At 32.6% G+C, this 22,779-nt stretch overlaps 3 protein-coding genes across 8 annotated transcripts; 2 read left to right on the top strand and 1 right to left on the bottom strand.

The window, feature by feature from the left end:
* Window positions 1-812: 812 nt before the first annotated feature.
* Window positions 813-1,505, top strand: LOC133286303 (uncharacterized). The gene has a single exon (XM_061483703.1). The coding sequence runs from the start codon at window positions 887-889 to the stop codon at window positions 1,415-1,417; it is 531 nt and encodes a 176-aa protein (XP_061339687.1). The 5' UTR covers window positions 813-886; the 3' UTR covers window positions 1,418-1,505.
* A 2,961-nt stretch (window positions 1,506-4,466) lies between these two features.
* On the bottom strand, window positions 4,467-11,607 carry LOC133286309 (probable ADP-ribosylation factor GTPase-activating protein AGD13). The gene is made up of 9 exons (XM_061483709.1): window positions 11,489-11,607; window positions 10,472-10,572; window positions 9,331-9,412; window positions 9,132-9,207; window positions 7,846-8,009; window positions 7,389-7,515; window positions 6,983-7,099; window positions 6,760-6,855; window positions 4,467-4,937 (listed from the first exon to the last, which is right to left on the bottom strand). Exons 2-9 carry the CDS (start codon window positions 10,515-10,517, stop codon window positions 4,656-4,658), a joined length of 990 nt encoding a protein of 329 aa, XP_061339693.1. The 5' UTR covers window positions 10,518-10,572; window positions 11,489-11,607; the 3' UTR covers window positions 4,467-4,655.
* Window positions 11,608-12,622: 1,015 nt separating this feature from the next.
* LOC133286319 (2-succinylbenzoate--CoA ligase, chloroplastic/peroxisomal) lies at window positions 12,623-19,593 on the top strand. 6 transcript variants are annotated; one of them, XM_061483724.1, is made up of 10 exons: window positions 12,623-12,944; window positions 14,042-14,114; window positions 14,400-14,568; window positions 14,655-14,753; window positions 16,270-16,367; window positions 16,559-16,752; window positions 17,178-17,305; window positions 18,242-18,534; window positions 18,721-18,923; window positions 19,292-19,593. In XM_061483724.1, exons 1-10 carry the CDS (start codon window positions 12,745-12,747, stop codon window positions 19,419-19,421), a joined length of 1,587 nt encoding a protein of 528 aa, XP_061339708.1. In that variant the 5' UTR covers window positions 12,623-12,744; the 3' UTR covers window positions 19,422-19,593. The 6 variants fall into 6 exon arrangements, with proteins under 6 accessions (XP_061339708.1, XP_061339706.1, XP_061339709.1 ...); XM_061483722.1 differs by having other exon boundaries at window positions 18,146-18,534; XM_061483723.1 differs by having other exon boundaries at window positions 12,668-12,913; window positions 18,146-18,534.
* Window positions 19,594-22,779: the final 3,186 nt, after the last annotated feature.

Raw genomic sequence — 22,779 nt, 5'->3', positions numbered from 1 at the left:
TCGTAGGATCACTTTTACGTGAATGGGCAGATAATCTTTTTTTCCAATGAAAGTATAAATCTTTTTTCCTTTTATCTATTCTTAAATAACATTTCAAGTTAGTTTCGTTTGTATAAGATAGGTTTAAACTACTTAGTAAAATTAATATAAAATTTCACATAATAATAAGTTTTAGGAAAAATTGTTTATCCTTTTAAATGACTAAACTTATATCCTTTCATTTCCATAAAGAAGTGGGGCCCACATCTTTATTTTTTTTGTCAATTCTCTATCTTAAAATGACACACATTTTTTTCAAAGTTTTATGTACACACAAAATAAATGAGTGGGATCCATTCTAAAAAAGAGAGAAAGTAAAAAAAATGAATTTTACCTACTTTTTTATTTGTACATAAAATAAAATTATCTCATATTAGATAAATATGAGATAAGATGTTGTTACTATCAATTAGTATTACTACCAATGTCACTACCAGTTTGTTTCACCCGTTAGATCGATTATGTTGATCTAATGGTTCTGATTTAACTTTTTAAAAATCTTCTTTCTTCTTTCTATATTTAATATTTTATAATTATTTTAACCTTTATATGATTATCATCCTTCATATTTAATATTTTAATATGGAAAATCATAATTATATAAAGATAGAAATAAATATAACCGTTAGATCAACATAATCGATCTATTGATGAAATAAACTGATAATAACACTAATCGATAGTAATAATATTTTATTTCCATAAATATAAACCCCTAAAATAAAATAATAATTATTTAAAAAGAACAGACTCAAAGAGGACCTACCATCAAACGCTTACAAGTTAAGCAAAAAACCAAACACAGTAATAATACAGTTAAAACGACACCGTAACCATCCCCTTATATATGCTCTTCTCTCTCACTCTTAATCCATTTCATTTTACGCAACCCACGAATCTACCACTGTTGATGGCGTCGCTCCCGGAATTCGCCACCGCGGTCATCATCATAATCGCCTTCATGCTCGCCGGATACTCCGCAGCCAGGGAGCTCCGGCCTTCCGATCACGGCCTCGTTTTCCAGACGTCGCCACCGGCCAATTCTTCGCTGGAGATGAGGTCCTTCTTCAACAACAGCAAGGGCTCTTCTTCGTCCGGCGTTTCACTTCGGAATGCCACCGAGTCCCTGCCTCCGTCGTGGTGGACATCAACCGGCGGCGGCGGCGGAAGAGGAGGCCACTTGGGAAGAGCGTTAATGGTTGCCAGCTTAGTGTGTGGGGTGACAGGTGGCATTCTGTTAGTGGCTTCGGGTTTGCTTTATCTGTTTAAGAACCGAAAAAAGCAAAACCAAAACGATTCGTTTCGCGCTGATAATAATAATAATAATAATTACAATAATAATAATGCCAACAAGCTTCAGTTAGTGCGCAATCTTTGAGTTCTTTTTTTCCTTTATGTTTTATCTTTAATTTAATTCCACAGTGATTTATCTACCTGTATGTCAAGGTGATGGGTAGTTGTGTAAATTGATCATACTGCTTTGTATATTTAATTTATGAGAAATATTATTCTCATTTTACATCAGATAACTTCTCTCTTACTTTTTCACTTCGATTTTCGCACACCACATTTTCTTTTTTTCTTGTAACGGTGTGACTATTTATTTTCTCTCTATAACATAAGATAACTATCTTATGTAAAAGGAGAATAATAAAACTCTTAATTTATTATTTATTATTATGAGTTTTAATTTATTTTTTTCATTATTGAAGGTACGGGCTTCAAAAGTTGTAGTGATAAATTAATGAAATTAACATTTTGTGTTACAGTAGATAATTTTATTTCTTATATATATATATATATAAAAGTATGTAGGGATTTGTATTTTTTTTATATGGTCTCATACAATCTTATTTATTTTTGTGTGTGCAGGAGATAAAATTATTTTTTTAAATATTAATCTCAAAATTAATGTACATGGACTTGAAGCAGTTTGTTAGATTAGATACTTCAAATCATTTATTATAGAGTGGCTGACCTAACGCTTTGTCTCTAATCAGTGCTCAACGTGATCTGTCTAAGATATATGATTTTTAATAAAATAAGCTTCTTTTAGTATGATCATTGAAGAAGAGCAGAAACCTCTTAACTGAGTTCAAACTTATTTTCACGAGAGAAAAAAAAAAAAAAAAAAAAAACCTGCGTCACCGCTTAATTTCCAATATAATAATTTATGCGTTACAAGTTGGTAACTGAGTAGTTGTTTTTGTTCCACTCCCTTCGAACAAATTGATACTTGAAATACTTTTTTTTTCATATAATCTAATTTGATTTATGGGAGATTATTCTCTGGTATAATAAGAGAGAGTTGTCTTATATTATAAATAAATTTATAAATATGTTTTGTTATTTTTTATTTTTAACATATAGTGAGACTCATCATGTGTTGAATTTATGGCATAAAAAAAATATTCCCTACAACATAGATTATCTATCCCAAATGAAGTAAAAGTGTAAAGAATCTAAAGATCAGTTTTTGCTGTCCAATATATAACATATCACAGTAGAAATATTTGATATAACTTCAAATTTGAATTTTAATTGGGTTTATTATTATCTTTTTCACATGAAATAATTTATCTCACGATATCTTGATATGATATTGTTTTAGAATTGGAGGAATTTTTTTTATAATTGTAATTTACTTTTAGGTTATATTGATTTTAATCATGACAATTTTTTTTTTCTTTTAGCCAAAAGAGATCGTTTTGAAATAAAAGATGATTTTATCTTGTAACAAAAGAAATAATAAAATCTTTTTTTTTTTTATATATATAACAATAATAAACTCTATTTTTTTTGTAGTAGACAATAATAAACTCTTTTAATTATGTAGCAAATGATTATGGATACAAAAGCCAAAAGGTTGGGCATGAGGGTATTCATTTTGTTGGATAAAGAAATGATTACACATTAAATTTTTTATTAGCATACATGCAACATCATATTATCGTTTTAGAAGTTTTTTTTTTTTTTTTTTTTTTTTCCCTTTCAATTTTTATCGTAATCTAACTCGTCTTTTACTTGTTATCAAAAAAAAAAAAAAAAAACTCGTCTTTTACTAATACGATAGGATAATGTACGATTGAATATATTCAAAAACATGAGATTAACGATAGATTAAATTTTATTTTTATATGAACATACATTAAAGTTTGAGTATTTTTTAAATAATATTATTATAACATTATACTCCAATAAGTTTTTAGATAAATTAAATTTTCCTTCTTGGAGGAATGTTTAAATTAAACTGTCATTTTTTATATTTAAAAAATTAATCTGTTTAAATTTTATTTTTATATTTCTCTTCTTTCAGAAATTAATATATAATATATTTAAGTTCATTTTAATACGAGCAAACCTTTTAGGAGCAATTTATCTTTTCGGACTCTCGACATCGTTAGTAGTAGTTAGTTTTGAATTCTTATTATCGATTTTAAGGCTTTAGAAAATAAAATAATTTTTTTGGGTTAAGTCTCAAAACCATATTAGAAATATTTAAAATTTTATTTCTTCTAAAGTCACGTATACAAAATTAGATGTTGGTGACACTCAAAATTCTAAATAGAGGAAAAATAACCCTCCTTAAAAGGCTCGTTATCGCTGCTTATAACCATTAAAAAGTTCGTTTAGATTAAAATATAGAACATTTTTATCTCGAGAGTACAATTTTTCAAAATAAAATATAGAACGATGGGACTTAAAGGAAGAAAAGCGTAATTTAACTTAAGTTTTTTTAGTCAAATACAAAGTTTAGTTTGTATATAATTGGTGGGAATGAAATAGTTATACATTTAGATTAATTTATTTTATATTTAAAAAATTTATAAATATAATAAACAAATTACTGGGAGGATTTCAAAAAAAATGAATTTTCTCTACGAAATAATAAAAAACAACACGCGGCATTTTTTCAAATTTGTTAGCGATTATAAATATATAATTTATACTGTAATGGAAGTTCAAATTTTATATGAAAATTATTATATGACACATTAAAACTATAAACTGGACAACATTTTAAATATTGGAAAATACCATTTTAATTATTTATGATAACAAAATGTCAACAATAGTAGAGTATTTATCATCTATGATTCAGTCTCAGAACATCTAACAGTGAGTGCGTACTGTGTGAATTTCTAACAAACAGAAGCACTTCATTTAGGAATCAAATAAAAGTAACTTACCTCTCTGCTTGTTGCCCCCATGTATATTCATCTCAGCTCACTTCTGTTTCTCCATCTCTCTTTCAAACAAAATTATTAGTATTTAGTAAAATACTAACAGCTTTGGGGCAATGACTAAATGGGAAGCAGATATTTATTTTCCACCTAAGTTGTATAAGGCACGCATGCAAACTGGCATTTGCACACAAACCAGTAAATATCTGATGATCAACATGTTAGCAAAGCTATTGTATTCTTCTCTCATTCTTTTCTGCGAATAAAATTTACTGAATGTTTGGTCAAACAATTTAACAGAAAAAAATTACATGGACAAAAAGACAGACAGATTTATTTTGTTCCTCTAGGATGATGAGCCAAAAGCAGAAGAGTAAAATATTACAGAGATTTCTTCAAGAGAATGGATAGGCTAACAGCAGTTGAGTGTAGCTATTGATCAAGAGGAATCCACTCGAGTTCTAAATCTAATTCTCCAGATTCAACATTCTGGAGCTTGAGTGACATCATTTGTTTAACCTTACCATCAACAATATTGACTGTGCTATCTTCAATAAGTGCATTATCATCAGATTTCAACCATTTTCCTATCTGCATATCGCCAAACATTCCAGCATCTCCAAATGCCATAGCAGATGTTATTAGGGACTGAAGATCAATGTCTGCTTCTCCCATTATATCATCAGCAGAAAATGTGTCATGATCAAATACTTTCTGCAACCCAGTTGATAAGATAATGTGTCATATTCTCAAACCAGAAATCAATTATCTTCTTTACCATGTATGCACACACACAAAGAAAGAAAGAAAGAAAAGCATCACACACAGCTAGCTGCATCAGAAATAAACATAACACCCATCCTCCAAAGAAGAAAACTACCATTGGAGGTTACAAACAGCCAACCTACCTCCAATCTAACCAAGAGATTTGTAGCAAAACTTCAACATGATTTTCGTTCAACTAAAGATAGAAATGAAAAGGACAAAACAGGAGGGACGCAATAGTGTGGATTCACCCAATTTTTGCGCTAACTGTTTTAGCCATGCTCATTGTTTTTGTGTTGGTCTGTTTACTTGAAACATTTGGAGTATGTTATTAGAATCTGTGAGTGAGAAATTGGCATGTCCATTCATTATGAAAGAGATCTTGTTAATTTATTTAAGAGTTTTATGGGAAGAGGAATGAAATAACTTCTAGTTGTGCTTGCAGTAGTAACAATATTCACTTGACGAGCAATGCAAGAATTATCAAAAACCAAATTTGCCTCCTCATCTACTATAGCATGATTGTATTCGAGGATCCTATATTATGTTTGGCTTTTGGGATTATACAGATTCTTTTAAGACACATAGAAGCATAACTTTGTTGTTTTACTTCATTGCCGTTTTTTTCTCCCGTTCCACTAAATACAGTATTCCTGATTGAATAAGGGGAAAATAAATAAAATATGACTTACACAAACACATCTCTTGGTTCTATCTTAAACTTAATTAAATATGATGTTGACTTGCGGAGGACTATAATTCTAAATGCAACTGTAATATGGCTATATTCTTGAGGCAATGTGTGTAAATTAACCATTTTCGTTACTACATCCAAAAGGTAGCAGCATACAACCAATTTTCCTTTCACCCTTGCATCATGCTGAACAGTGCAAGACATTGAATTCTATGAGTGACTGACAGTTGATAGAGTTGGCAATGGAACAAAGGAATAACAAAAGGCTGTATAATCAATGGTGAGGAAACTCTCTACTTCTATCCCTTATAGAAGGAAATAACCCAATTACTTATCATAACAAAATAACAAAGAAGGTAAATGAGGAATGCCTAGACATAGATACTGTTTATGTAACTTATTATTTCATTCTTACCACAAATACATACTTTTGCTTTCTGCAAAGCAATTGTAAGTTATAACCAATTACAAACTGTAGTTGGAAGAGAACTGTATTTAATTTCCAATGGCGAGAAAGGATGTAAGAGAGAAGGTAAAAGGTCTCGGATGTTGAGGAAGCAATTGTAAGTTAAAACCAAGTACAAACTGTAGTTGGAAGAGAACTGTATTTAATTTCCAAAGGTGACAAAGGATGTAAGAGAGAAGGTAAAAGGTCTCGGATGTTGAGGAATGAGGATGAAGGAACAGTAACAAACCCACAAACATGAATAAAGAAATTGTACAAAAGATAAAAAGAAAAAGATCGAATCTTTATTGATGATTGAATATCAATTAGAAAATAGAAGATGTCTCCTCCTCCAAGGATTTTCCCTTACAATTGAGGCACTGCTTTGTTTTCTCAATGCTAACAACTTACTCCCATCTACCCTTCCTCCAATTTAAGCTAAATCCCTGTCCTTCCATCCTCTAACTAACTAATTAATTATTCTAACAGACAATTGATACTCTACAGTAACTAACTGTTGATATTTAGGAATTTCGAACAGGAACCCGTTTTTCTTTAATAATGTGGTTCTGTATACTAGGATACACACAGAAATTAGTGTCTTTTATTCACAACATCAAATTCAATCATACCACTTTCAGCGGTCCATATTGCTCTGGAACAGACAGCATATGCTCCTCATTCCAGACTGGATTCAAGTTACTCTTTATTATGGTTGTCTGGACAGTCTGTATGCAATAGCACCAACTCGATTTCAGAAAGAATATTATCATAATTTTCGATTCTTCAACTACAAATAAAAGATGAAGAGCAACAGTTTCCAAAGAACATATGCTGACAAGAAGAACAACCAACCTGATGGCCAAGGTTCAAAACAACATACGGATCACTTGACTTTATATCTCTGATAGCTAAATTTGTGCCTTTAATCACTTTCACCTTCAACATTCCAATAAATTCTACCATACCTTCCTGTTGTTACCACCAATATCAGTCACATTGCAAGGAAATCACTCATGAGAATAACTCCATTTCCTTGCTGCCAAATTAGTAAAGTTAGATAATGCAACATGCCTCAACTCATCTATATTAAATTATCTTTGATTAGAAGGATTTCATCTGGGTAAAAGTCTAAAACAACTCAGTGAAAATCTAGTTCACAAAAAGATGCTTACTCAAAATTTGGTCAAAACCCAATATTTCTCCCCCACTCATAAAAGTAGTCAGATATCAAAGGAACTAACATATAACATAAAGTTACCATTCTCTGTGAACTAGTACTTTTAAAACTATCCATAAAACTTTTGGAAGAACTTGATTCTATACTGCTTTTTCCAGATACAATGCGCAAACTAGGTTTCAAAAATTCTTGTAACTCATACTTTGACCTGCAGTCAGAATAGTCACAATTAAAACGGAAGTCAATTAATTAGCATTTGCCTGACTGGCTGAAAATGGCAGCAGAAAGTTAAGAAAATAAATGACTCGGAAAATGGGAGAGAGAGAGAGAGAGAGAGAGAGAGAGAGAGAGAGTCAATAACCTTCAGCATTACAAAGTCATGATGAACACACACACACACACACACACAGAATCAATAACCTTCAGCATTACAAAGTCATGATGATCAGAGATATAAGATTTTCAACATGAACCAAATGAAGCTAAGAACAACAGATATACAGTTACAGCGCATGGCGTATATGATAACATGTCTAACCGTATAAACTTGGAACGCTGCTCATGACCAGCATCTGGCCCAGGTTTTGTATATCCTTCAGGAATATAAGCCTCATAAATTGAATTAGCCGAAGAATTTCCCCCAACTTCAATCATTGCATCTACTTCATCATCTGACCATTCATCCAATGTCACAGACAAAACCTGAAAGGGAAAATTAATGCCATCAAACAAGTAAATTAAGTTCAGCATTTATGCCACTCTTAACTTGATAGACATAGCCCACTGAAAACAAACAAGGTCACACACATAATTCAATATCATGCTAGCATAGAAGAAAAAGTAAAGGCTATAGCATAAGATCATATTTAACGTACACACCTAATAGACCCTAGAAAGAGATTGGAACATGGTGAGAATGGAACAGGTTCAGCAATCATAATCACCGGTCATTTTGCTAACATTAAAAATGCATATTTTTTACCTTTAATGTTTAGAACAATAAAGAACCATATAACAGATATAAACACCTTCAAAAGTTAGACATGGTGAGTTAAAACTTCCATGAATACGTTTAAAATAACAAATAGAATTGACATGAGGAGAGATGCCTTGTGATAATTTAAGTGGGAAAGATGCCTTGTGATAATTTAAGTTAGAGATTGTTTTTCATTGCTAACGCCTAACTGTGTTAGGCATCTAACACACGTAACTGTCATTCTTTGCACATAAACATGTCTTGTGAATCTCAAATTGAAATACTACATGCTTTGCAAACTATGAAAATTACAGGAGAATGATGTGTGATTACAAATATATCGGAGGATAATATAATACCTTATTTGCAAATTTTGCACTTTTAATCACAGAAATCAACTCTAGTTTTTTCTTTTTTCTCTTTTAGTTGAGGCAAAATCTGATTTTCAGAAGAATCAAAAGAAGCCAATTTGGTATCAAAGAATAAGGATGCCTCGTATGCACAGCTTAATGTATTAAAATAAAGTTCACTAGACTTATTTCTTGACAACAACCAAATGAAAGTGATTGGTTCTTTTTCTTTTCCTCCATATCACGTCAACTCATTTCTTAGACAAGTTCAGGAAAATGAACCCAAACATACGAATTATCAGTCTTTCAATTTGTTGAAGACAAAAATGGACAAGATACTCATTTCAAACTTCTATTATTCCACATTAGAAAAAAAAAAAAAAAAAAAAAAAACTCCTTGAGTAAAGTGGACCCTGGCATCCAGCAATGCCTTCCATGACAATGAGACAACCTGTGAACGGTTTACCCTTTTTATTTTGGTACACGTGAATGGTTTACCTTTGATATATGAGTACCAAGGCTTCTGTGCACACCACAACATTTTAAGCATATAAAAACTCCAATGTTGGCAGATCTGAAACGCAGTTAGCAAAAATGAATTCATAATGCCTAAAAAAATAATATTCATGCCACAGCCTTGGTTAAATTTAAAATGTAGCTAGCTTCCTCGTCAAGAATGAAAAGGTGAAACACTTACGCCCATTTAGGATCTGGAGCTTTACAATCAGCACAAAAACGATTATCGTTCTGAAGCAATAAATCTTTCAATCTTCTTCTACCTGTAAAAGACCTGCCAATCATTTAACTTTTAAAGAAAAACAAATGAAAATAGCTCTGCAATAGTGCTTCTCCCTATTTCTATTTCAAAGGCATACTAAAGAATCTTAAGGCTTCTATGGTTAAGTTCAAACTCTTTAGGGCATGTTAGGATGAATGAGTTTGGGGGTAAAGGGAAGGGAGGGTAAAATTTCTATTTTGAGTAAATACTCTCCTATTTTAATTTTTTATTTCTTTTTAAATAAAAGGAAAATGAGATATTATATGTTACCTTCCAATCATCCCTTATTCATTTTTTTTATAAAAATTATATAACTTTCCCAATTCAAAAAAGGAAAAATTAACCCTCCCTTCCCTTTCCCTGCAAACCCCTCCATCCAAATATAGCCTTAAGAGCCCAACCAATAGAAACCAGACAGAATATTCCCTAATAAAGCATGCAATTCTTAACCAGATACAGTTGCCACTCATAACCATCTAGTCATTTGCTGAAACCCCTTAGGAACTTACATGCGCCTAAAACATAAAATAATATCAGAATGCTACTGGAAAAGGTAACCTCATAGAAGAGAGTTAGTAAAATCTTCTTGCCTCAAGCCTTCCTCATCAAGGATGGGGACAAAAAGAAAAAAGAGGAAATGCTAGATAACCAGAATTTTTCTGCCAAATTTTTTAGACAAAAATGAGTTGGCATGCTTATTGACCTCTTGGATAGTTGAGTGGTCCCTACCTCTTTATCTAATCTAACAATAGCCCTTGAATCTAGCTGAATTCTTCAAAATTATTGCTCATTTTTTTTTGGCTGTGTAGCATTACTTAAAACAAAAACTCATCAGGGAGTATGGAGTTCAGCAATAAGTTGTAAATAGATCAGGTAAAAACTCTACAAATGCATAAGCCATTACAGGAACTAATGATCATTTTTATAATGTATTAGGACCGGCAAGTCCCACTTATTATAATAGTTCAATAGAATGCCACAACATGTTCAGAGGCAACTATAATATTCTCAGGTGCAAACACCTCTTTATATATTATCACATTAAGTGTCATAAGATTACCTGAGGCAGGCCTCCCAAGTTCCAATCGGTAATTATTCGTTGACATGCTTATAGCCCACAATCATCCAGGCTTCAACCTCTATAATAGTCAAATAAAAAACCTGTAAAGGAAGAAATAAATATCTGTTTAAGAAAGTTATTGACAGCCAAGTTGTGCCAACCGTCCACGAAATCCTCTAAGGGTAAAAGTAAAACTGCTCCACAACATTAATTCTTACACGGAAAGAACAAAAGAAGATATAGGTAATTATACAATCAATAGAATAAATCTAGTGCAGAATAGTTTAATTTTAAGAAAAGAAAAAAAATATATATACATACAGAACAAGAGAAAGACAATTACATAATCAAAAATCAGTTTTTGAAGTCATTTGCAGAAATCCAAATTTATTTTTCTTACTGGTTACATACTACATATTGGTCCTCTTGGGTAGTTGGCAACTCCATAAATATATAAAAAATTATTATTCTTCAAAAAGATAAGATGATAAAATACATTCATAGGTGCCCACATACACATATGTGTATGTATAAACTATAATACTGAAAACACCAACTTCTAGAATTACTCATCCTCACAAAACAGGCATGGAAAAAAAAAAATTAAACTAGGATTTGGAGTATCCTCCATTTTCATTTTACAAGTGTTACATATCCCAAAGTACTCCAAAATAAATAAATAAACAAACTCATGAATATTGAATCCCAACTAGCACAAATTTTTTTTTTTTCTCAGCAACCAAACATCAAATTTCAGATTTCTTTACTAACAACGAATTGTATAATGATGCGATCAGTGCATATATATAAAAGCCTACGTGTTTGGTCAAACTGTCAAGGATAATAACAAAATTTCCGTCAAGGAAAATAATATTGAAAGGTGGTGTTACATTTGCATGAAATGAATCTTATCATTAGGAAATCAACGAACGACATTGAAAGAAGAGAGAAAAGAGGATGCAAATGTGCGAGTGTGGAATTGAGATAAGGAAAAAGAATGAGATTAGTAGTTACTACCAGTGAATCTAAATAATCGAAATGGCTTAGCTTGAAATCCACACACACAGATAGAGAAGACGAGAGATGCGAGGAGAGTGGTGATGTTTTCGATGTCCCAATTTCATTGATCCACGCCAACTTCGACTTATTAAGATTAAGAAATTTTATATATATATATATATATATATATATATATATATATATATTTAAAAAAAAAAAATTACAAAATCTTATAAATTATAGGGAAATACTACTCTCATTTTACATGAGGTAGTTATCTCATGTTGTCTCACATCGAATATTTCACCCATTTTTTTTTTTTTTTTTATCTTTTAATGATGGGTCCCACATGATTTTTCTCTGTAACATGAGAGAGCTACTCTCATGTAAAATGAGAGTAACATTCCCCTAAATTATATTACCTACTGTGAATAATATATAATATAATTTATAAGAGTTTATAAATAAAAATTTATAAATATAATCTATAGTATATAATATAATTTATAAGAATTTATAAATAAAATATCTATAAATATAATCTATCCCAATAATTTTATATCAATTTATAACAGTAGTATATATACGGATTTTGCTTTTCTCCGACCACTTGAGGTATAACAAATAAATTCGGAGAATTATAGCTATACAAAAGTAAAGTAGGTGAAAGCATTGCAGATAATCATAATCAATCAACGATGTAAGATTTATTGCTGGACATCTAATGGCCAGATAAATAATTTTACCTATATATATAAAATGATTATACTGACAATTTTTTTTTACAAACTACACTTAAGACTTCACTTAAGAATATATTATCGATAAGACATAGTGTAGTTTGTAAAAAAAAATTGTAAATATAATCTTTTCAAAATTATTGAAGAGTAAAATGTTTAAATTAAAAATGATTGTCTCGTCTAAAAATATAATGTTTAAATTGTTATAACATTATAAATTTGATTATTATCAAATTTATTCTTGTATATAAAAAAAGTAAAATTTCAATATAAGATAAAGAAGTGTTCATATATTATTCATAAAAAATAATGGTGACAGAAATAAAAATGTCAGACTCATGGCAGCATATGTTTAGAAAGACTGTGTTAAAAGAAGAAGATAGAGAAAATATCCGTGATACCAATAGAAAAGTGACACATAGTGAGAGATTAATCATAAGCATATGAAAAATGGTGTTTGCTTTGTGTCCGAGCAGATAAGATAAGAAAGCAGAAACCGCGGTTTCAAGACATTCAAATCAAACCACAACTTCCATGGCTAACTACTCCAACCCTCATATCTGCCAATGTTTGAGTCGCTTGCTAACCTTCCGGCGACACTTTCCGGTCACTATCTCCGGCCACCGCCGCAGGACCGGCCAACAGTTGGTGGAGGAAGTGTTGTCCCTAGCACAAGGCCTAATCCAGCTAGGAGTCACACCAGGTGACGTGGTCGCCATCTCTGCTTACAATAGGTATATGTAATAATAATAAAGGTTAAATATCGTGTTAGCTTATATTAATGGTTTTAATAATTTTCTAACACATCTTATTATACCATAGCCCGTTAGAGTGGATAATGCACAAATTCACTTACTTGTGATAAAAAACTTAATTAGTTATTAACTAAACGGGAACGGTGACGGTGGAACACGTGATATCTGATATCATTTAAAGAATCAATTCAAATCAAAAGACTAGAACTAATGATTTTTATAGACAATAATAATACGTACCCTTTTGCATGCACCATCCACTACAAATATTTGAAGGCCTTGAGGAGGAGAATTCATGTTGAGACACTCTATGCACTTTTCTTATTCTGAGCTTTTTGAACTGCAGCTTTTCACTATGTTATGTAGAAAATATTAAAATATTTATTTGTGTACTCGTTGTTTCTTTGTATTTCTTATGGGCTACCCAAGTACAAGATCAAGGGGGCAATAACTCTCCTGCAACAATGACGATCAAAATCTACTACTAACATAAGAGAGTGAGAAGTGTGTTAAATTGTGAAGTAAAATGTGGGCATTTAAACCTCCTGAGAGGTGACACAACTGGTAAGTGGGTTATGCCCAATGATCGAACTGATGAGATTTTTTATTCAATTCCTAGCCAAAGCAATTTGGCCAATGACAAAAACCTTTACACTTTATCTCATGAAGGGGATTAGTCTCATACAAATAGGTGGGGGCACCATGGGAAAAAAAAAGTGGGCATTTAAAAGTTAGAAGATTGAGGTCCTTGAAAATGTAGGTTACAATGCTTCACTTGGAGACAATGATAGATTGCAGAGAAAATACTAAAGAGCTATTATCTTTGCATATGTCATTGTTGACAAATTTGGCTGAAGCTGAAAATAAAAGGAAGGTTTTTTAATCCTTCTGGGTTGAGGTCTTCTGTAGCTATGTCCTTTTTTAGTAATTGGCCTAACAGACACATCTTATTCCCACCATTTTTAGTAATTGGTCGTAGTTGCTGTATAATTTATAAACACTTCCTAGTGAATGTCTAGTTATTGATAGTTCATCTATGATTTTATGAACGATAGATAGATTTTCTTTTTTTACAGTGATTGGTATCTGGAGTGGTTATTAGCCATTGCATATGTTGGAGGGATAGCTGCTCCTCTGAACTATCGCTGGGTGAGTAAATTTTCTGTGGACTTGATTGCTTAGCTTTCTATTATTTTTGACTTGGTATTTTTGTTAATCTCTCTCAAGAGGCCATTTTCATGCTAACATGGCATTTCACAATGTACATGCATACTCAAGCTGACTACACAGTAACATTACTTCGTATTTACCTCAAAAAGTTAATATGTTTTCAGCCTTCTTCTTGTTATTTCATCTGGACTTTGTCATTTTTCACCATATATTTCATATACTAATCACAATGTTATGCTTTAAGACAGTTTTCTTCTCCTGCAGAGTTTTGAAGAGGCAAGATTAGCAATGACTGCAGTGAGGCCAGTGATGTTAGTGACTGATGAGAGCTGCTATACGTGGTGCTTAAAACTCCAGAAAAATGATATTCCATCTCTGAGGTGGCTTATTTTGTTGGATTCCCCTTCCTTAAATTTTACAAAGAAGTGGAATGGTAGGAACTTTGCAGGGTAGATACCAGTGAAAACCTTTTTTTGGCTTGAGTAATCTTCATAACTTGTTGCTCGTACTACTTTGCAGTGTTAACCCCGGAAATGATTAAGAGGCATCCTGTAAAGCCTCTATCATTTAATTACTCCTGGGCATCTGAAGGAGCTGTCATAATATGCTTTACATCAGGTTCAAGATTCTCAGTCAGTTACTTTTGAGAACACCAATGCTTGTGGTTTGTAGAGAAGCAAGGCATGGAATTTAATGATGACTGAAATGGAATACTAAGACCATTTATAAGAAATTAAGGATGGAATTTCTACATGGATTGGAAGATTTGTAGTTCTAGATGGCAATTGCAAATGAAATCCTGATGTTGGGGTAGTAAATTATGTAGGTATTGAGCTATATAAGAAAAGTGTAAAGAACCTTGGGATACACCACCCCAAAAGCTAGCTCAAAGGGTGGGAGTGCCCAAGGCCTTATAAACTCCACATTAGTTGCACATACAACCAATGTGGGACTATATATCTCAACACGCCGCCTCACACGAGAGTCCACTGGGCTTGAAGAGTGGACAATGCACTGGCCCACCTACCTGTGCGAATAAAGAAATTTCACTTGAAAAAAAAATGAGGGGCAGCGAAGATTGAACCCGGGACACGAGGCTCTGATACCATGTAAAGAACTAATTCAACCCAAAAGCTTAAGTTGGTGGGTGAGGGCTTTTTAATGGTTTTATATTATATTCTCTAACACACACCCCTCACGCAAGAGCCCTTTGGGCTTGAAGCACAGGCCCAATTTTAGGTTTACCTTTTGTGCACCACCCCAAAAACTAGCTTAAAGGATGGGAGTGCCCAAGGCCTTATAAACTTCACATTAGTTGCTCATACAACCAATGTGGGACTATATATCTCAACACGCCCCCTCACACGGGAGCCCTTTGGACTTGAAGTGTGGATATTGCGCAGGCCCAATTTTTGGTTTACCTTTTTTTGTGTTTTTTATTTTAATTCCACTTTAAAGTGGGGGGCAGAGAGGATCGAACTTGTGACCTTGTAGTCACTCAAACTCTGATACCATGTAAAGAACCTTGGGATACACCACCCCAAAAGCTAGTTCAAAGGGTGGGAGTGCCCAAGGCCTTATAAACTCCACATTAGTTGCTCATACAACCAATGTGGGACTATATATCTCAACAAAAAGAGACCTTATGTAGAAAGCAATCATTTCTATTCTATCTCAACATATGCATGTCTAATGAATTAATTCAATAACAATCTGCTTGCTAGATTGAAAACTTAGTGTGTCAAATGATCTATTATAATGGAATTCAGATTATTGATGAAAGTAACAAACACATGCAATACTTAATTCATCTAAGAAATGTAAACTTCTTTAACTAAGTGGAATTTACTTTTTAAGCTTCATTTATGTGTGAATTGGAGCTTATTAATTTTTTCAGGCAGTGATTGAAATAAAAAAAAAAAGTAAGATTGGAAGTTAAAGTTTGTTAAATGATCTTAAAAATTATGGCCAATTTGATTTTACTTCTAGGAAAAGAAATATTCAATCAAGAGTTCCAAAATAGCTGTTTACAAGCAAGTAATTAGGGTTTAGATCTTTTATTCTACTGGGGATTTACTTTCTGATAAAATATATCCTCTTTTATTTCCTGAAATTATTGTGTTCTTGACTCTAGGAACTACGGGAAAGCCTAAGGGAGTCACCCTAAGCCATGGAGCTTTGATCACACAATCCCTAGCCAAGATTGCCGTAGTTGGGTACAGTGAGGATGATGTATGCCATTCCCTCTTACATGCAGTTTTTGTCATTGATTTTGGTTATGAAAGCTTTACCATTATATTAGACCACAAGGCTGTCAATATTAACTACTAAGATTTTACATACTTGCTAGTTACTGATAAATCAAGCTGAAACAGCTAGAGCATGATTAACTTCTCCATGTTTTTTCATGTGTTCTGTAACAGGTCTATCTGCATACTGCTCCATTATGCCATATTGGTGGCTTGTCATCAGCCATGGCCATGCTTATGGTTGGTGGTTGCCATGTCTTGTTGCCAAAGTTTGATGCAAACTCAGCTGTTGGTGCCATACAGCAATTTTCCGTGACATCTTTTATAACAGTTCCTGCAATAATGGCCAGTCTGATTTCTGTAATTAGGTATATTCCAGTGTCAAATAAGAATAAAACTTTGTCCTTTTTTGTAACAGAAATTGTCATATGATACTTCATCTAGAAACAAAATTTATAAAAGAAATTATTGCTAAATTAGCATTGCAATTTTTCAACCTAAAGTAAAACAAAATAGTATCTCACAATTCACCACTTTCATCACAGTTTCCTGGTTTATACTAAACAATGTCCTAAAGCTGTCAGGATTTGTAGAGCAAAATCTGTTTAATCTTTTTCATGTCTAATTTGTACATTTACTTCTAAACAATATAAGCAATTGCATGTTGCAAACAGTTCATCTGCTTAAATGTTTTGGTATCTTCTCACCTTAGGTAAAGACCAAAAACCAGAGTTTTTGAATATATTGTTTTACAACTAATCTCGGTCTTAATTTGATGTTTTAATATTCGTAGGCACAAACAGACCTGGAAAGGCGGAGAAACTGTCAAGAAAATACTTAATGGGGGTGGAAGCCTCTCACTTGAGCTCATCAAGGACACTAGCATATTCTTCCATAAAGCCAAGCTTATTTCAGCTTATGGTGGGTCTCTCTTATCTTAATGTTGGCTAAAGAAAATTTATTGATTAATTTTAAATTGCCAAAACTTAACATATAAAGGTGTATATAACCAATTCAACTCAAAAGCTTAAGCTGTTAAGTGAGGCTACATATTAATGGTTTTATACTTCTCTAACATGCCTCCTCACACGAAAGCTCACTGGTCTTGAAGGGTAGATAATACACAGGTTCACCTATCTGTGCTAAGACTCTGCAAGACTTAATTATTTATCAATTAAATGGGGAGCGGTGAAGATCGAACCCGTGACATTGAGGCTCTAATACTATGTAAAGAATCAATTCAACCCAAAAGCTTAAGCTGTTGAGTAAGGCTATATTAATGATTTTATACTTCTTTAACAAAAAGTACATATACATTAGCATATTTTTACAAGTAGTAAGCGCTTTAAGGTAAATGGATCACCTAGGTTCACAGATATTTTAGTCTAGAAAATATGAATAAGAAAACCTGTGCAACTTGCAGAAGAAAAGTAAATAAGAAAACAGTAGAAAAAGAGAGCTGATATGGAATTATAGGGGAAAGGAGTAGACGAGAGAAAAAGAAAGATAAGAACTTAGAGTTTGTCCAACAATCATATTGGAAGCTGATGACAGAAACACAATATATCGAGTTTATCCAACAGTCTTTTATTTTATATGTTTACTTTACACGATATACCAAATGACAAGAACTTATGATGTATGAAGGCCACTGAAATTTGACCTTATTAAATTTCTCTAGGTCCTCTTGTACCTTTTGTATAATAGATGGAAATCCACTGGTTTGATGTTATTGTGTGTAATCTGTTTCATTTATCAAAGGGATGACAGAGACATGCTCTTCATTGACATTCCTAACACTCTATGATCCAATGCATGAAACCACAAGCCATCCCCTTCAAATATTTGGTGTGGCAGGATCCAATATAATTCACCAGCCACAAGGTGTTTGTGTTGGCAAGGCTGCACCCCATGTAGAACTGAAGATATGTGCAGATGCCTCTGGTCACATTGGGAGAATTTTAACTAGAGGACCACATACAATGCTCAGGTATTGGGATCAAATCCTCACAAACCCATTAAATCAGAGGAATGAAGTATGGTTTGACACAGGTGACATTGGATCTATTGACTGTTATGGCAATTTGTGGCTCCTTGGACGAACAAATGGTCGTATCAAGAGTGGTGGGGAGAATATTTACCCTGAAGAGGTAGTGCAAGTGTCACTAAACCTGTTTGCCTTATCATAAAGAAGAAATTTAAACCAAAAGAATATGATACTTTGTTACAAAGTTTTATCCTGCAAAAGGGACACATAATTTGTGTAAAAACAAATAATTACGTTAAGTGCTTGTCTTTACTTGGTTTATGATATTTATACTATTTGTTTGAAGTAGGTTGAGGCAATTCTACGAGAACATCCAGGGATTGCTAGTGTTGTTGTTGTGGGAATCCCAGATGCTTACCTGACAGAGATGGTGGCAGCATGTATCCAACTAGGAGAAAATTGGCAATGGTCAGAGCAATCAGCTTCAAATGAAGAGTTTCACCTATCTAGAAAGAATCTCCAGCAATATTGCATGGAAAATAATTTAAGCAGGTGTGTCTCCAAAATCTATGTTGGTTAAATTTGTAAGAGACTAATTCAATGATTGTTAGAGAATAGTATAAACCATTAAAAAGGCCCTCATACAACAGTTTAAAGTTTTGGATTGAATTGATTTTTTACATAGTATGAGAATCTGATTGTTATGGGTTCGATTCTCACCACCTTCATTTAATTATTATGGAGTTTGTTAGCACAGGTACCTAGTGGGCCTATGTATTATTTATCCTTTAAAATCAGCAGACTCTCGTGTGAGGGGATGTTAGAGAATAATATAAAGCCTTAAAAAGGCTCGCCCAAGCTTAAGCTTTTGGATTTAATTGGTTCTTTTTAATAATGATTGCTTTTGATTCTCCTTTCAGGTTTAAGATACCGAAAATATTTATTGTATGGAAGAAGCCTTTTCCACTCACTACCACAGGAAAAATAAGAAGAGACCAAGTTGGAAAGGAAGTTATGTCTCATTTACAATCTTTGCATAGTAATCTTTGAATATATCAAGGCCTCAGTGCCCCTTTACTTAACAACTGCATGCTCCAAAATGCCATGAAAGAAGAAGAAGAATGGTTGAATCTATAATACCACGACCAATATTGCATTGATACCTAAGATATGTGACCTTAACATTTCCAGTTTTCCACACACAGGATGATAAACAAGAAATGAACGGTTTTGATTACATCTGAGAAAATCAATTTGCTGAGTTGATGCATTAAGTACATTTTTTATACTAAATACTTAAAACAAAATAATCAAGGATTAAGCAAATGAAAAAAAGTTATTGAAGAGGTTTAACTTGCAATTATAAACTTATTGAAGTACTAGTTTCTAAATTAAAAATATAGAAAATGTAATTAATTGAAGAAAATTTATTTGATCAAATTTAAATATTTAAGTATTCATTCAATGATTAATTTCTATTAACAAAAAATGGGATAAATATTTGTCATTTTAAAGGATATAATTTTATGTCATTTTAAATAAAATAATATTATTTTGACATATATTGGTGATTTTTTATATTTTATCTCTTTCATTTTTTCACTTTTCCTAATTTTATGAAGGGAAAAATGTTTCTGCAGTTAATGCAGATAAATTATCTGCATTTATTCCCAAAACGACGTCGTTTTGGTATTGAAATCTTAAAAAATTATAAATATAAAGACTATTATAATCTTGAAATAAATTAAAATTACAAAAATATCATGATTTCCGTCCCAAAACGACGTCGTATTGGGCTTACTGCAGATAACTTATCTGCAGTAATTGCAGAAAAAATGAACCCTTTTATGAAAGAGAAAAAATTAAAAATAACATAAGATTGTATCATTTAAAATAACATAAGATTGTATCATTTAAAACCAAACTCAGCCCGGTTATTGACCCGGTCGAGCTACTGGGTCACCGGTTCAACTAGTGGGTCACTGTTTCAACCGCATGACCCGGTAGGTATATGTAAATCTACAATTTATATTAAAAAACTATAAATATACTTAAATACTTGTAAAAAAAAATATCAATTTCAAATATTTTAATATGAAAATAATAAATTACACATTATTGTCCAACAAAAGATCAATTGAATATATAATATTTGTGATATTAGTGTTTCAGGTTCAGTAAACGACATTTCTAATTATAAATCAAATCAAAATTGTTAGCATATTGCATAATCAAGATAATATTAATGTTATGGGTACATAATCTAAATAAGTTAATAAGTTACAAATCACTCAAATATTTTAAAAGAAAACAAACTATTTGTATTTAGAGTAAAAAAAAAAGACATTAATCTATAAAAATAAATTAGTTTTTTTTTTACCGATTCACCGATTTTCAGGTCGACCGGATCGGTTCAATTTTTATAACATTGTTTAAAACTGCGAACTCGATGAAAAATTTGATGGTTCATCGTGGAGGTAAAACTTTCCCTCCACGATGAATTCTAGTACGTCGTAATACTTTGGATTCTATCAGAAAAAGAAAAAGAAAAACCTTTGGATTCCATGACAGGTTGGACGATGGCAACTCTCCTTAAGATGCTTTTCCTGCTTTTAATTGCCCACTTCCTTTGTGATTAAGTAATGATTGTAATGGAACACTTTTTTTTTTTTTTTTAGTAAATACCCTTTTTAGGGATTAATATGGGTCTTTTTTAAATTTGTGAGGGACTAAAATTTCAAAATGGACCCATTTTAGTCCTTTTAGGGACTAATATGGGTCTTTTTTGAATTTGTGAGGGACTAAAATTTCAACTAAATTGGTCCATTTTGAATTTCTTAGGGACCACGGTGGGCCTTTTTATTTGCTATGGACTAAAACAGGCGTCATAAAATTTGCTGAGGACCAAAAAGGTATTTACTCCTCTCTTTTTTTGTTTCCGCTATTGTTTTTATTATTAAAAATATGGTGTCTCGTGAGCATGTGATGTCAGTTAGTCTTGCTAACATTTTAACAGGCGCCTTCGAACCAGAAATATTTAATATGCTCCATGACCATCCAAGAATTTGGAGCTCCTCTCACAACACTAATTTTTTCTTTTCCTTTTTATCCTTGTTATTTTCTTCTTTTCCAATTTTGCCCTTCTATTTACACTAAAGGACCACCTAAAAAATGGTGGTCCCGGACAACAATAAATTCTCTCCTTCGCACGAGACGTGTTGGCGATATAAGATATCATCAAATATAAATTTATTTTTCTTCCTCTTCCATTATATAAGGGCAGTAGCTATTCCACAATTGAGCCCGATTAGTTTACGTTTGAAAACGAAAGGGGTAAAAACTCGCACTGTTAATTTAGAAAATTAATTAAAGAAATATAAAAATTAGGAAATAATTCCATAAGTAACCCTAATAATTATGAGAAGGCTTAAATAATTATAGTAAGTGATAAAGAATGCTGAAAGTCGCTTATCTGACGAAAAGTGCAGATACCGGTTCTGTTCCACGGTATAAAGGCGTACCGATGAAGTATCTCGGAAAATTATAATAAGTGTGGGAATATTCCTAGAATAATATGTAGAACTAGTAAAACAAGTTTCCAGTCGAAATAATGAGAACTTGTGCCAGAATTGATACTGGCTATGTAAAAGCGCATGCCGGATAGGTGCTGCGAAAAAAAATATATGACAAATCTTAGAAAAATGAGTAGGTTCAGAGTCCTGAGTTTGGGATTAAAAAGATAAGCGTAGCTATTAGCGCTAATACGATGCGATTAAGACTTAAGTAGCCTATATAAGGCCTTGGCACATGATCCTAGGTCAGCCTCTCTCTATTCTACGTGGGTTTTTCTGAGTATTGTGATCAACCACCTTCCTCCATCTTTTTTCCCTTCATTGGAGCTTCTTGGGAGCACATTTTCTCTTGCTTTCTTTTCAAAGATTCCTTGGTGAGTGTGTTTTAGCCTTGTGGGGTTGAAAGGTTAGCCATTTTCTAAGTTGGAGGTTCTGTCTTGAGTTGTGAAAGGTTGATTTAACTGTTTGTGGGGAAGAAGCCATTGTTCCTTGCTTGTGTGGCTTCAAGAAGCCACCTTTGCAAAGAAAGGACCTTGCTTGTGTGCCATTTTCGTGTCCTTGTGTGTGCTGAACTTTGGAGCTGTAGTGAGAGCTCCAAGAGCATCATCCACCTCTGTTTTGGTGCTTGGGGTAAGTTCTTGAACCTTGATCATGAGTTTTCGTTGTTAAAGGTTGAGTCTTGGCATGTTAATGGGTTAAATAAGTAACCAACCTGAACATTAACCTTGAAGTGAATAAAAATGATGCTTGGACGTCCTAATGGGTTAAAAATGCTACCTTGGGAGTGATATCTCGCGAAGTGCTGAAACTGCATTCTGTCGCGAAATATCCGGATA

The sequence above is a fragment of the Gastrolobium bilobum genome, unplaced genomic scaffold (genome assembly GCF_033153095.1).
Source record: "Gastrolobium bilobum isolate Gb01-03AN ecotype WA unplaced genomic scaffold, APGP_CSIRO_Gbil_v1 utg1891, whole genome shotgun sequence".
Classification (NCBI taxonomy): Eukaryota; Viridiplantae; Streptophyta; class Magnoliopsida; order Fabales; family Fabaceae; genus Gastrolobium; species Gastrolobium bilobum.
Note: the sequence above shows the minus strand (reverse complement) of the source record. Positions and strands in the feature narration are given on the sequence as shown.